General features: G+C 44.1%; 1 protein-coding gene across 2 annotated transcripts in view; it reads right to left on the bottom strand.

Annotated features, from left to right (window-relative positions):
• The window catches only part of LOC309559057 (solute carrier family 15 member 2-like), an 87,292-nt gene that overhangs the window by 39,336 nt on the left and 34,892 nt on the right, over positions 1-13,064 (bottom strand). For both annotated transcript variants that reach the window (XM_082262191.1, XM_082262190.1), the window contains 4 exons: positions 7,912-7,999; positions 5,233-5,374; positions 3,317-3,409; positions 3,054-3,153 (listed from right to left, as the gene is read on the bottom strand). In XM_082262191.1, the coding sequence (XP_082118317.1) occupies positions 3,054-3,153; positions 3,317-3,409; positions 5,233-5,374; positions 7,912-7,999 (423 nt within the window). The remainder of the gene's footprint in view (positions 1-3,053; positions 3,154-3,316; positions 3,410-5,232; positions 5,375-7,911; positions 8,000-13,064) is intronic.

The raw sequence follows: 13,064 nt of genomic DNA, 5'->3' as shown, positions 1-13,064 counted from the left end.
CCAGGCCATTTTTTTGCTATACGGCACTGCGTTATTTCAACTGACAATTGTGCGGTCGTGCGACACTTTTTTCCCACAAATAGAGCTTTCCTATGGTGGTATTTGATCTCCCTGCGGTCTTTATTTTTTGTGCTAAAAACAAAAAAAAAAGCGACAATTTTGAAAAAAACAAATTAACAAAACTTATATTTTTTACTTTCTGCCATAAAAAACAGCCAATAAAACAAATTAAAAAATATAATTTTATACAAGATATCCTTTGTTTTTATTTTTTACATGATATTCTTTGTTTTTATTTTATACATGGTATCCTTTGTTTTTATTTTTTACAATATATCCTTTGCTGTTATTTTATACATGATATCCTTTGTTTTTATTTTATACAAGATATCCTTTGTTTTTATTTTATACAAGATATCCTTTGTTTTTATTTTATACAAGATATCCTTTGTTTTTATTTTATATATGATATCCTTTGTATTTATTTTTTACATGGTATCCTTTGTTTTTATTTTATATATGATATCCTTTGTATTTATTTTTTACAATATATCCTTTGCTGTTATTTTATACAAGATATCCTTTGTTTTTATTTTTTACGTGGTATCCTTTGTTTTTATTTTATATATGATATCCTTTGTATTTATTTTTTTACATGGTATCCTTTGTTTTTATTTTATATATGATATCCTTTGTATTTATTTTTTACATGGTATCTTTGTTTTTATTTTATACATGATATCCATTGTTTTTATTTTTTACAATATATAATTTGCTGTTATTTTATACAAGATATCCTTTGCTTTTATTTTATACAAGATATCCTTTGTTTTTATTTTATACAAGATATCCTTTGTTTTTATTTTTTTACATGATATCCTTTGTTTTTATTTTATATATGATATCCTTTGTATTTATTTTTTACATGGTATCTTTGTTTTTATTTTACACATGATATCCATTGTTTTTATTTTATACATGGTTAATATAGAGAAACTCATAAAACTGGAGAAGCTGCACACCCCGACTGGATAGCAAAAAAAGGAAAAAAATCCTCCAGGGTTTTTCTTTTTTTTTTTTTAGCAGTAAGTAAATTGCCAAACAAAAAATTAATAATAAAATTAATGAAAATGTATTTTATTATACAAATATTAAAATCCACAGGATTTTAAAATATGAGCTCTGGTTACAAGATTGTAATCACTTCTGGACCAGAAGGTTTTACCCCCCTAATGACCAGGCCATTTTTTTGCGATACTGCACTGCGTTATTTTAACTGACAATTGTGCGGTCGTGCGACACTTTTTTCCCTTAGATTGAGCTTTCTTTTGGAGGTATTTGATCTCCCTGCAGTCTTTAATATTTTTGTGCTAAAAACAAAAGAAAAAAAAAAGCGACTATTTTAAAAAAAACAAATAAACAAAACCAATATTTTTTTACTTTCTGCCATAAAAAAACAGCCAATAAAAATTTTTTTAAATATATTTTTTTCTTTAAATTTAGGCCAATTTGTATTCTGACCGACAATTTTGAAAAAAAAAAAAAACAGTATTTTTTACTTTCTGCTACAAAACATCCAAAGAAAAAAATTAAAAAATCAAATTTCATTAATTAAGGCCAATTTGTATTCTGCTACATATTTTTGGTAAAAAAAAATCCTAATAAGTGTATATTAATTGGTTTGCACAAAAGTTATCGTGTCTACAAACGATGTGATATTTTTATAGAATTTTTTTTTTCCTGAAAACATTTTATTTCATTTATTATTTCTAAACATATTTTTATTGGATAAGAAGTACTAGAGTACAATGGTCAAGTAGGTTAAATTAACCAGAATGTTACATTATTAAAGCATAATAATGGAGTACAAGCAAGTAATCAAGGAGCGGTAACAAATTCCTAAAGCTTTGTAAATCAGATTGCCCTTATATAAGGGGAATAGACCGATGTATAGGTGCTTGTATCCAGCAAAGCACTGCAACCTAATATAGCTCTGCAGCAGGTAGAAAGTGGGGGAATAAAGAGGGGAAAAGAAAGAGAATTTTTTTAAAATATATTTATATATATATATATACACAGTATCTCACAAAAGTGAGTACACCCCTCACATTTTTGTAAATATTTTATTCTATCTTTTCATGTGACAACACTGAAGAAATGACACTTTGCTACAATGTAAAGTAGTGAGTGTACAGCTTGTATAACAGTGTAAATTTGCTGTCCCCTCAAAATAACTCAACACACAGCCATTAATGTCTAAACCACTGGCAACAAAAGTGAGTACACCCCTAAGTGACAATAACCAAATTGGGCCCAAAGTGTTAATATTTTGTGTGGCCACCATTATTTTCCAGCACTGCCTTAACCCTCTTGGGCATGGAGTTGACCAGAGCTTCACAGGTTGTCACCGGAGTCCTCTTCCCCTCCTCCATGATGACATCACAGAGCTGGTGGATGTTAGAGACCTTGCACTCCTCCACCTTCCATTTGAAGATTCCCCACAGATTCTCAATAGGGTTTAGGTCTGGAGACATGCCCCAGTGACATTGCCTAGGCTGAGATGATGGCATCAGTCTTCTACAGGCAGGAAGAAGCATTTCCTCAGTCTCCCCTCCCCCAGTGATCCGACTGCAATATTGTAACTTTGTAGCAAGGTGCGAGGCTGCAGCAGGGGGCTGTTCTGTGTCAAACATTTGTGAACACAGGGGTGAATGTAGCCCATGTTTCAGTCTCTGGTAGATGTTGTATAGCTGAACCCCCTAGAGCAGTGATGGTGAACCCTGACACCCCAGATGTTTTGGAACTACATTTCCCATGATGCTCATGCACTCTGCAGTGTAGTTGGGCATAATGGGAAATGTAGTTCTGGGGTGCCAAGGTTCGCCATTACTGGCATAGAGAGTCTCATTTCCGGAGACATATAAGAAGCCCATTTCAGCAGACCCCACCTATAACTGAAACACCCCCTACTGGGGAACCAACCCCCTAAAAACCAAATGATGTACACCGCCCTTCATTATCGTTTCCTGCTTTCCAAAGAGATAAAATCTTACATTGTCTTCATCGAACTGGTCACCGCCGAAGGCCGCAACGCAGGGCTTGATACCGCCGGTTCCAAAGGCGATGGCGATCAGACCAATGATGCACAGAGCCCTGAGAAAGAGGCGGAGACAGATGATTATGTATGATGGGTCCATTTACCCGTCCCCCTGCTCCTGTAAAGCTGGGAAGCTAAGATGGAGTTTTCTGTTGTATTTTGTGGTTGGCGTTTATTGTGTGATTTCTTTTGGGGAGGGGGTTGGGGCGTCATACTTACACATGCAGCTCTGTGCCGCCCACATATGGGATGGCACCCACAGACTTGATCACATGACCGAACACGTACAAAATGGACAGCCAAAAGATGGTGCTGCGGGGACAGAAATGTGATGTAATGAGGTGCAGAGATCATACAATGTATCTACATGTAACGGAGATCATACAACGTATCTACATGTATCAGAGATCATACAACGTATCTACATGTATCGGAGATCATACAATGTTTCTACATGTAAGAGAGATCATACAACGTATCTACATGTATCAGAGATCATACAATGTATCTACATGTAACGGAGATCATACAATGTATCTACATGTATCAGAGATCATACAATGTATCTACATGTAACGGAGATCATACAATGTATCTACCTGTATCAGAGATCATACAATGTATCTACATGTATCAGAGATCATACAATGTATCTACATGTATCGGAGATCATACAATGTATCTACATGTATCAGAGATCATACAATGTATCTACATGTAACGGAGATCATACAACGTATCTACATGAAACAGAGATCATACAATGCATCTACATGTATCGGAGATCATACAATGTATCTACATGTATCAGAGATCATACAATGTATCTACATGTAACGGAGATCATACAACGTATCTACATGAAACGGAGATCATACAATGTATATACATGTATCGGAGATCATACAATGTATTTACATGTAACGGAGATCATACAATGTATCTACATGTAACGGAGATCATACAATGCATCTACATGTATCAGAGATCAAACACTGTATCTACATGTATCAGAGATCATACAATGTATCTACATGTATCAGAGATCATACAATGCATCTACATGTATCAGAGATCAAACACTGTATCTACATGTATCAGAGATCATACAATTTATCTACATGTATCAGAGATCATACAATGTATCTACATGTATCAAAGATCATACAATGTATCTACATGTATCAGAGATCACACATAAACAATGTATCTACATGTATCACTCTAACATTCACAGCAGTTCCTCAAATGTGTGGTGCGTACTCCGTTTACATATGCGGGGACCACCTACATATGCGCCCGTTTCTGCACACGAGCTCGAGGAGACGGGGTTCTTTATTTATTTATTTATTTGTATATTTACACTGTCCTTTTAAATAGGGCATGACAGGTCCTCTTTATGGAGACATCTGGGATCTATAAGACCCCACATCTCTCCTCTACCCTGGAAAGCCTAAGATCAAAACATCTCTCCTCTACCCTGGAAAGCCTAAGATCAAAAAAAAAAACTTTGATCTCTACTTTCCAGGAAATAAAATGGCGGGGTTTACGTCAGAGCAGGAAGTGACATCATCACTTCCGGCCTCCCAGGATCATAGAGATGACCGGGGACCAGCTCAGCCAGCTCTGTGATAACCCAACAGCACCGCCGGATCGGATCCTGGACTCCCGAATCACACAGAAGAGCCAAAAGAGGTGCTGGTGCCAGACGTCCCCTCCCACAGCCTGTAAAAGCAATCCAGAGGCTAATCAGCTGCTAGGATGGCTTTTACGTTATAGGGAATCGCTAAGAAGAAAGATACTGTGATGATGCCTGTAGCTGCCCTCATCATCCTGGTATAACCACTTCAAGTTCAGGACGTCATATGACTTCCTATGGGTGGGAAGTGTTTTCAATGTTGTTCTCCAATAAATATACATTGTATATACTGTAAATAACACAAAGCACAACTTTTTTTTTTCTTTCAAATGGGCATTGCTGTGATTTATATACAAGCCGACCATAAATGAATACAACGTTGATCAGATCACCTGGAGCAAGACGCAGCTCAGAGGCACTCATGTGCCTCACATATTCACCCTTTGCTAGGAAACAAGAAAATATTTTAGTTAATGAGATTGGTTGGAGAACTCACTTAAATTTGCCCAGCCAGCCGTCAGCGATGGGAGCTCCGAGGATGGGGGTGAAGTAGCAGAGCCCGGAGAAGGCATGGTAGACGGTGGTGGAGAGGTTCTCGCTCCAGTGAAGGTAGTTCAGGAAGTAGAGGGTCAGGACGGCTGAAACGTGAGACGATTCATATCAATATTTTACAGAGGTGATTATAGAAATATTATTCCTGTAATAAATAATAATATGTATAGATACAATACATTGTCAAAAGTATTGGGACGCCTGCCTTGGCATCCCAGTCTTAGTCCGGAGGGTTCAATATTGAGTTGGAAGCACGAAATTGTCCAAAATATCTTTGTATGCTGACATCTTAAGAGTTCCCTTTACTGGAACTAAGGGGCCAAGCCCAATCCCTGAAAAACAACCCCGCACCATAATCCCCCTCCACCAAATGATTTAGACCAGTGCACAAAGCAATGATTTCTCTCTCCCCCCTCCCATCTCTCCCTCATTGTTCCCCCTTCTCGCCCCCCTCTCTCTCCCGCCTCTTTACTCCCCCCCCCTGTCTCCCCCCTCTTCCGCCTCTCTCTCTCTCCCTTCTCTCTTTTTCTCTCTCCAAATTCTCTCTCCCTCTTCCCCCCCCCCATCTCTCCCCCCTCTACCCTCTCCTCTCTTTCTCTCTCCCCCTCCCATCTCTCCCCCTTCTTTCCCTTTCTCTCCCCCCCCCTCTCCTCTTCTTCTCTCTCCAAACTCTCTCTCCCCCTCCCCCTCTCTCTCCCCCTCTCTCTCTCAACTCTCCTCTCTTTCTCTCCCCCCTTCCCATTTCTCCCACTTCTTTCCCCTTCTCTCCCCTCTCCTCTCTTTCTCCCTCTCTCCTCCTTTCTTCCCTTTCCCCTCCCCTCTCTCCCCCCACTCTCCTCCCTCTCTCCCCCTTCTTCCCTCTCTCTCTCTATCTCCCCCTTTCTCCCCTCTCCCCCTCACATCTCTATCCCCCCTCCCCTCTCTCTTCCCTCCCCTCTCTCCCCCTTCTTTCCCCTCTCCCTCTCCCTCTCTCTCTCTTCTTCTCTTCCCCCTCTCCCTCCCCTTATCCCCCTCTCCCCCCCTCCCCTCTTGCCCCCCTCTCTCCCTTTTCTCTCTCCCTTCTCTCTCTCCCCTCTGCTCTTCTCTCTTTCTCTCTCCATCCTCTCTGTCCCTATTTCTCCCCCCTCCCTTCTCTCCCCCCCTCCTCTTTATTTCTCCCCCTCCTATCTCTCCCCATTCTTTCCCCTTCTCTCTCACTCTCTCCCCTCTCCTCTCTTTCTCCCCCCTCTCCTCCCTCCCCCTTCTCTCCCCCTCTCTCCCCTCTCCTCCTTTCTTCCATTTCTTCACCATTCCCTCCCTCCCCCTCCCCTCTCTCCCCCTTCTTCCCTCTCTCTCTCCCCCTTTCTCCCCTCTCTATCTCCCCTATCCTCTCGCCCCCCTCTCTCCCTGATCTCCCCCCTCTCTCTCCCCCCCTGCTCTTCTCTTTTTCTGTCTCCAATCTCACTGTCCCTCTTTCTCCCCCCTCCCCTTTCTCCCCCTCTCTCTCCCCCCACTCCTCTTTCATTCTCCCCCCTCCTATCTCTCCCCATTCTTTCCCCTTCTCTCTCCCTATCCTCTCTTTCTCCACCCTGACCTCGCTCCCCCCTCTTTCCCCCTTCTCTCCCCCCTTTCTCCACCCCCCCTCTCTTCCCCCCCCCCCCCAGTGTATACACTCACTAGCATCACCTTCTATATAATCATCCCCCTTTAAGTCACTCCCACTGTTAGGTGCAGCCTGACTATGACCACCATTTGTCACGCTGCGCATCGCAGGACTTGTTTTTCTCCTCCATCCCAGGGTGCCGCGGGTATTTCATAATCCGGGTCATGCTTACATTTCTCCACGCTGTTTTCAGTGTAAAGCCGAGCAGATTGTGGGGATTTTTCATGTTGCACCCTTTTTAATCACTTTTTATAGTTTCTAATAGAAGTTTATGTCATACTTCAGGCTGTCAGTAAAAATGTGCATTGTCAAAGAACTTTCCATGTATGGTCAGTAAAAGTTGTGGGGAGTCGGCATCCCTGGAGTGGGGGGGGCAAAGTATCCTGTTAGGGGGAGCATCATCAGGTAGGCTGTACAAGGCCTCATCATTTCTAATGGCAGTTATGCGTGTGTCCGGGGGGGGGGGTTAGGGGGGGTCACTGCAGAGGCATTTTTTGGCTGTGCCCGGATTAGGGCTTTAATGAGACATTTAATCCCTAGAAATGTCGAGCCATTGTATTGAGAAGCCCCCACACTGAGGTTCCTGAGGTTTGGAATTCTCCCCCCACCTATACATCTCAATTGTTTCCATGGAGAACGTTATCCATCTGCGCCCCGTCCTTATTATGGCCAATGCAAGCGATAAAAGTTACAGTGATATCCAAGGGCAGGGCTAACTGGCATTTCCCCGGTAATTTGGACCCCGTCCAATGCCGGAACTAGATCATCCAGTGCCCAAGGCTCAGATGCCAAGATGCCAAATACCCCCCCCCCCACCCCCCGTCATCCTATAGTAGAAGGAACTTGCGGCGCCCCAAAACACTCTGTGCCCAGGGCAGTCATCCCTTCTGCCCACCCCTTGTCCCGGCCCTGACTGCGTACACCAACGCGGCAAAGATTAGCGACCAGGTGTGAGTGGTGTTATCAGCCGTCTGCACTCACCTTTCATTCCATAGTAGGAGAATCTCTCGCAGAACTCGTTGACGATGATGAACATAATACTCAGCGGGTAGTTGGTTCCACATATTCGCTGCAGGAGAGAACGCACCAGAGTTAGCGGTTATCAGGGGAGGTCTGGAAAGCATTTCCTAATATATCTGTCATGTACAAATATGGGGAATATATCAGTAAATGTCGGAGTGTATTACAAAGAATGTATAATATGGCTGCATTGTATACAGAATTTACTGGGCAAATCATTCTGATGAAAATCAATGAAAATATCATTGTGAAGTATTGGATATAATGCCAAGATACTCGCTGAGTATCAAATACAATGGAGCAGCACTCTCCATATTAACAGATCATTAATAAAAGATACAGCGGACCAGGAGTGTCTCTAATACCAGACACAATGGAGCAATGCTACCTACAGCCATGGTTCCCATACTCCCCCCCACTGACACCAATGATGGGGCACTATTCCTTCCACTGACACCAATGATGGGGCACTATTCCTCCCACTGACACCAATGATGGGATACTATTCCTCCAACTGACACCAATGATGGGGCACTATTCCTCCCACTGACACCAATGATGGGGCACTATTCCTTCCATTGACACCAATGATGGGGCACTATTCATCCCACAGACACTAATGATAGGGCAGTATTCCTTCCACTGACACCAATGATGGGGCACTATTCCTCCCACTGACACCAATGATGGGATACTATTCCTCCCACTGACACCAATGATGGGGCACTATTCCTCCCACTGACACCAATGATGGGGCACTATTCCTCCCACTGACACCAATGATGGGGCACTATTCCTCCCACTGACACCAATGATGGGGCACTATTCCTTCCATTGATACCAATGATGGGGCACTACTCCCTCAACTGACACCAATGATGGGGCACTATTCCTCCTACTGACACCAATGATGGGGCACTATTCCTCCCACTGACACCAATGATGGGGCACTATTCCTCCCACTGACACCAATGATGGGGCACTATTCCTCCCACTGATACCAATGATGGGGCACTACTCCCTCAACTGACACCAATGATGGGGCACTATTCCTCCTACTGACACCAATGATGGGACACTTTTCCTCCCACTGACACCAATGATGGGGCACTATTCCTCTTACTGACACCAATGATGGGACACTTTTCCTCCCACCGACACCAATGATGGGGCACTATTCCTCTTACTGACACCAATGATGGGGCACTATTCCTTCCACTGATACCAATGATGGGACACTATTTCTCCCACTGATACCAATGATGGGGCATTATTCCTCCCACTGACACCAATAATAGTGCACTATTCTTCCCACTGACACCAATGATGGGGCACTATTCCTTCTACTGACACCAATGATGAGGCACTATTCCTCTCACTGACACCAATGATGGGGCACTATTCCTCCCACTGACACCAATGTTAGGGCACTATTCCTTCCAGTGACACCAATGATGGGGCACTATTCCTCCAACTGACACCAATGATGGGGCACTATTGATCTTTTATTGAAAAGAATCAAGCAACATATTTTATACAAAAGTAAAAAACAGAACTATAGTACAATATTCCAACAGAAAAAAACAAAGGAATTCACATCCATGTGCAGAATATATACAATATATACATAATCCACTTCCAACATTCTTAGAAAACTATTTACATAAAGCAGCAGAGAGGGCCTAAGAGGCACAACCCATCACCTATGTATGCAGCCATTTATCAAAAACTAAGCATTAAGAAAAAATCTAGGGTGATAAGAGACAGAAAGCCACACCCGGGAAAGAGACTCCTGGCAGTCAGGGAGGCTTGAAACCCCTCCACGCCTTCAGCCAAGCCCTGTGACCCCACTTGTCTCTCTCAAGCGCCCGAATCTTCCCCACCTCATGCAGAATGTCACACACCACCACCTGAACAGGAAGGATTTTACGCCGAAGGGTGACCTGACACCGTGCGTTCCATGTGTAATAACGGACTACTAAACTAACTAAAAAAAGTGTATCCAAACAAAAGCCCCCACCAGTATTGAATGCTCCGTACACCCACTCAGCATAACCCAGCCTGGAGAGGAAAGGAACACCGAGGGCCCGCCCAACCTGTTTGTATACCTCTATGTTAAAAGGGCAACGAAGCAGAAAATGGTCCATAGTCTCCTCCTCACCTGCACATTCCTCCCGAGGACAACCACGATCCATCCCACTGCGGAATTTCAAATTGCCCCGAACATAGAGCCTCCCGTGGAAGCACAACCAGGCCAGATCCCTGAATTTAAGGGGGACTCTAGCCAAATTAATCAATCTTAACCCTTCCCTCAAAATTGGGCCTGGGCAATCCCTTAAGGCCAGTGGGTCATGAAAGACTTCACTCAAGACTCGGCTCATAAGGACTTTCCTCGGAGCGGATCTGAGATCTTCAGCCGACAGTCGCCACTGCCGCAGCAACTTCAGACACGGAGCGACATAGGCTGGGAGCTGACCACGATGACCCCTGAGATTCTTCACTTGGCCACCTTCTTCCCAAAGTCGCAGAAAAGGCCTAAACCAAGATCTAAACATGCCTGCCCATCCAGGAGGTTCCACTGCAAGCATACTACCAATGTTAAACTTGAGAAATAGCAGTGAAAAGAAAAGAACGGGGTTGACCATACCTAAGCCACCCTCCCTCCTGGATAGATAGGTGACATTCCTCTTGATGGGGTTCAGTCTGTTCCCCCACAGCATCTGGAAGAACACACTATAGATCCTAGCATAGAGAGACACTGGCAAGATGCAGACAGGGCTGACATACAAGAAGATCGGTATCAGGTAAGTCTTAATCAGATCAACCCTTTCCCTCAGAGATAACTTCCATCTCTTCCAGCTGACCACCTTAGTATTGGCAACTTCCAGCCTGCCTTCCCAGTTTTTGAGGCCATAATCGCCAGGTCCAAATTCAATGCCTAATATCTTAATTTTTTCCTGGGGCACTGGAAAGGTGTCCGGGAGATCAAACCCCTCACCTTCCTTTCCCATCCAAAAAACTTCACTCTTTTCCTGATTGATCTTGGAGCCTGATGCTTCAGAGTACCGTGATGTCAGAGAGACCACCTCCTCCGCTTCATCTGTCCCAGTGACAATCACTGACACATCATCCGCATAGGCAACAACCCTCAAAGGCGGCTCACCCGGGATTCCCACTGGTACCCCACACAACATGCTGCTCTCTAGCCTCCTGATGAAGGGGTCGATTGCAAACACATAGAGCAGGGGACTCAGCGGACAACCCTGGCGCACCCCAGAACCAACCTCAAAGGACTGTCCAACCCAACCATTAACAAGAGGGAAGCTTTCTGCCCCCTTATACAAAACTTTTAACCAATCGACAAAACCACCCGGCAGACCGTACTTACTAAAGAGCAACCACAGGTACTCATGGTTGACACGATCGAAAGCCTTTGCCTGATCCAATGCCAGTAGATACTTTCCCCAGCCTGCAGCCCTGCACTGCTCCAAGGCCTCCCGGACAGCTAAAACCGCTGTGAAGGTGCTCCTACCCTGGATCGAACAGTGCTGATGGCGAGAAAGCAAAGACTCTGCTACTGCCGATAGGCGCCAGAAAAGTATCTTCGCCAGCACCTTTCTATCGACATTGAGAAGGCTGATGGGGCGCCAATTCTCAATCATCGAAGGATCTTTACCTTTTGAAAGAAGAATCACAGCTGAGTGTCTCATGGAAGGGGGAAGCACCCCCTCCGCAAGACAACTGTTAAAAACCTCTACCAAATGTGGGGCCAGAATAGACTTAAAGGCTTTGTAAAACTCAGCCGTCAGACCATCCGGTCCAGGTGACTTTTTGATGGCAAGCTGTTCAATTGCCCTCGTCACCTCTTCAACTGTGATCTCTTCTGTCAAATTCATCAAAGGGACATCTCCACCATTTAGACCTGGAGTAGAGTCCAAAAAGCTTTCCATCTTGTCTCGGTCAAGCTCTTTCCTCCCAAGAAGTTCAGCATAAAAAGACCTCACGACCTCCAGGATCCCTGACCTGGACTTTGTCAAGGAACCTGTACTATCCTTAAGGCCAACGACCATCTTAACGGCTACACCCTGTTTGCAGTTCTGGTAAGGGTCAGGCGAGTGGTATTTCCCATAGTCCCGCTCCAGAACCAAAGAGGTATGCCGGTCATATTGACACTTCCTGAGGAGGATTTTCACTTCAGAGATTGCCCCAGGATCTCCTCCTCTCGAGACAAGAATATCCAGCTTCCTCCGCAAACGTTGGTAGGTCATGTATCTATTAAACTGTTTTTATTGGCTAGGCCCCTGAAGAATCCAGCAATCCTCTTTTTGGTCAGCTCCCACCACTCAGCCTTGCTGCTACAAAAGTCCAGGATGGTCACCTGTGCCTGAAAGAATTCCTCAAAGGATTGTCTAACATGTTCTTCCTCAAGGAGAGTCGAATCTAATCTCCAGATGCCTTTGCCCCTCTGAGGGAAGTCTGAAGCATTCAAGACCACAGATAGCATACAGTGATCAGAGAACTCCACTGCCTGCACCACTGGGGGTGAGAAAGCAGAGGCCTCCTTCAAAAAAAACCTATCTATTCTACTCTGACTATTACCTCGATGAAATGTGAACCCTGTGTCATCCGGAAGGTGCTTAATGTGCACATCCACAAGACCAGCATCCCTAACCATACTATTTAAAAAAACGCTATCATATCCCAGCCGGTCATTGAAGTCCTTCCTGTCCTTGGGCCTAGTCACAGTATTAAAGTCACCTCCAAAAACCACTTGCCGGGATGTAAAAAGAAATGGCTTGATCCTTGTAAAAAGGCATTTCCTGTCCCACTTTGTGTGCGGCCCATAAATATTAATTAGGCGCAGGTCCTGCCCTCCCACAAGAACGTCTAAGACCATACATCTCCCAATCTCCACCTCAATAACCCGCCGGACAGTTACCATGCCGGTTTTAAACAACACCGCCACCCCGCCGTTAGGCTCGGCCGCAAGAGACCAGTAAGATGGACCATACCTCCACTCTCTCTTGGCCATATGAATATCTGCCAAGGAGGTGAGCCTAGTCTCCTGCAAAAATAAAATTTCAGCATCTAATTGGCTGAACAAAAAGAAGGCC

This window comes from Pelophylax lessonae (genome assembly GCF_965119305.1).
Source record: "Pelophylax lessonae genome assembly, chromosome: 6".
NCBI lineage: Eukaryota > Metazoa > Chordata > Amphibia > Anura > Ranidae > Pelophylax > Pelophylax lessonae.
Note: the sequence above shows the minus strand (reverse complement) of the source record. Positions and strands in the feature narration are given on the sequence as shown.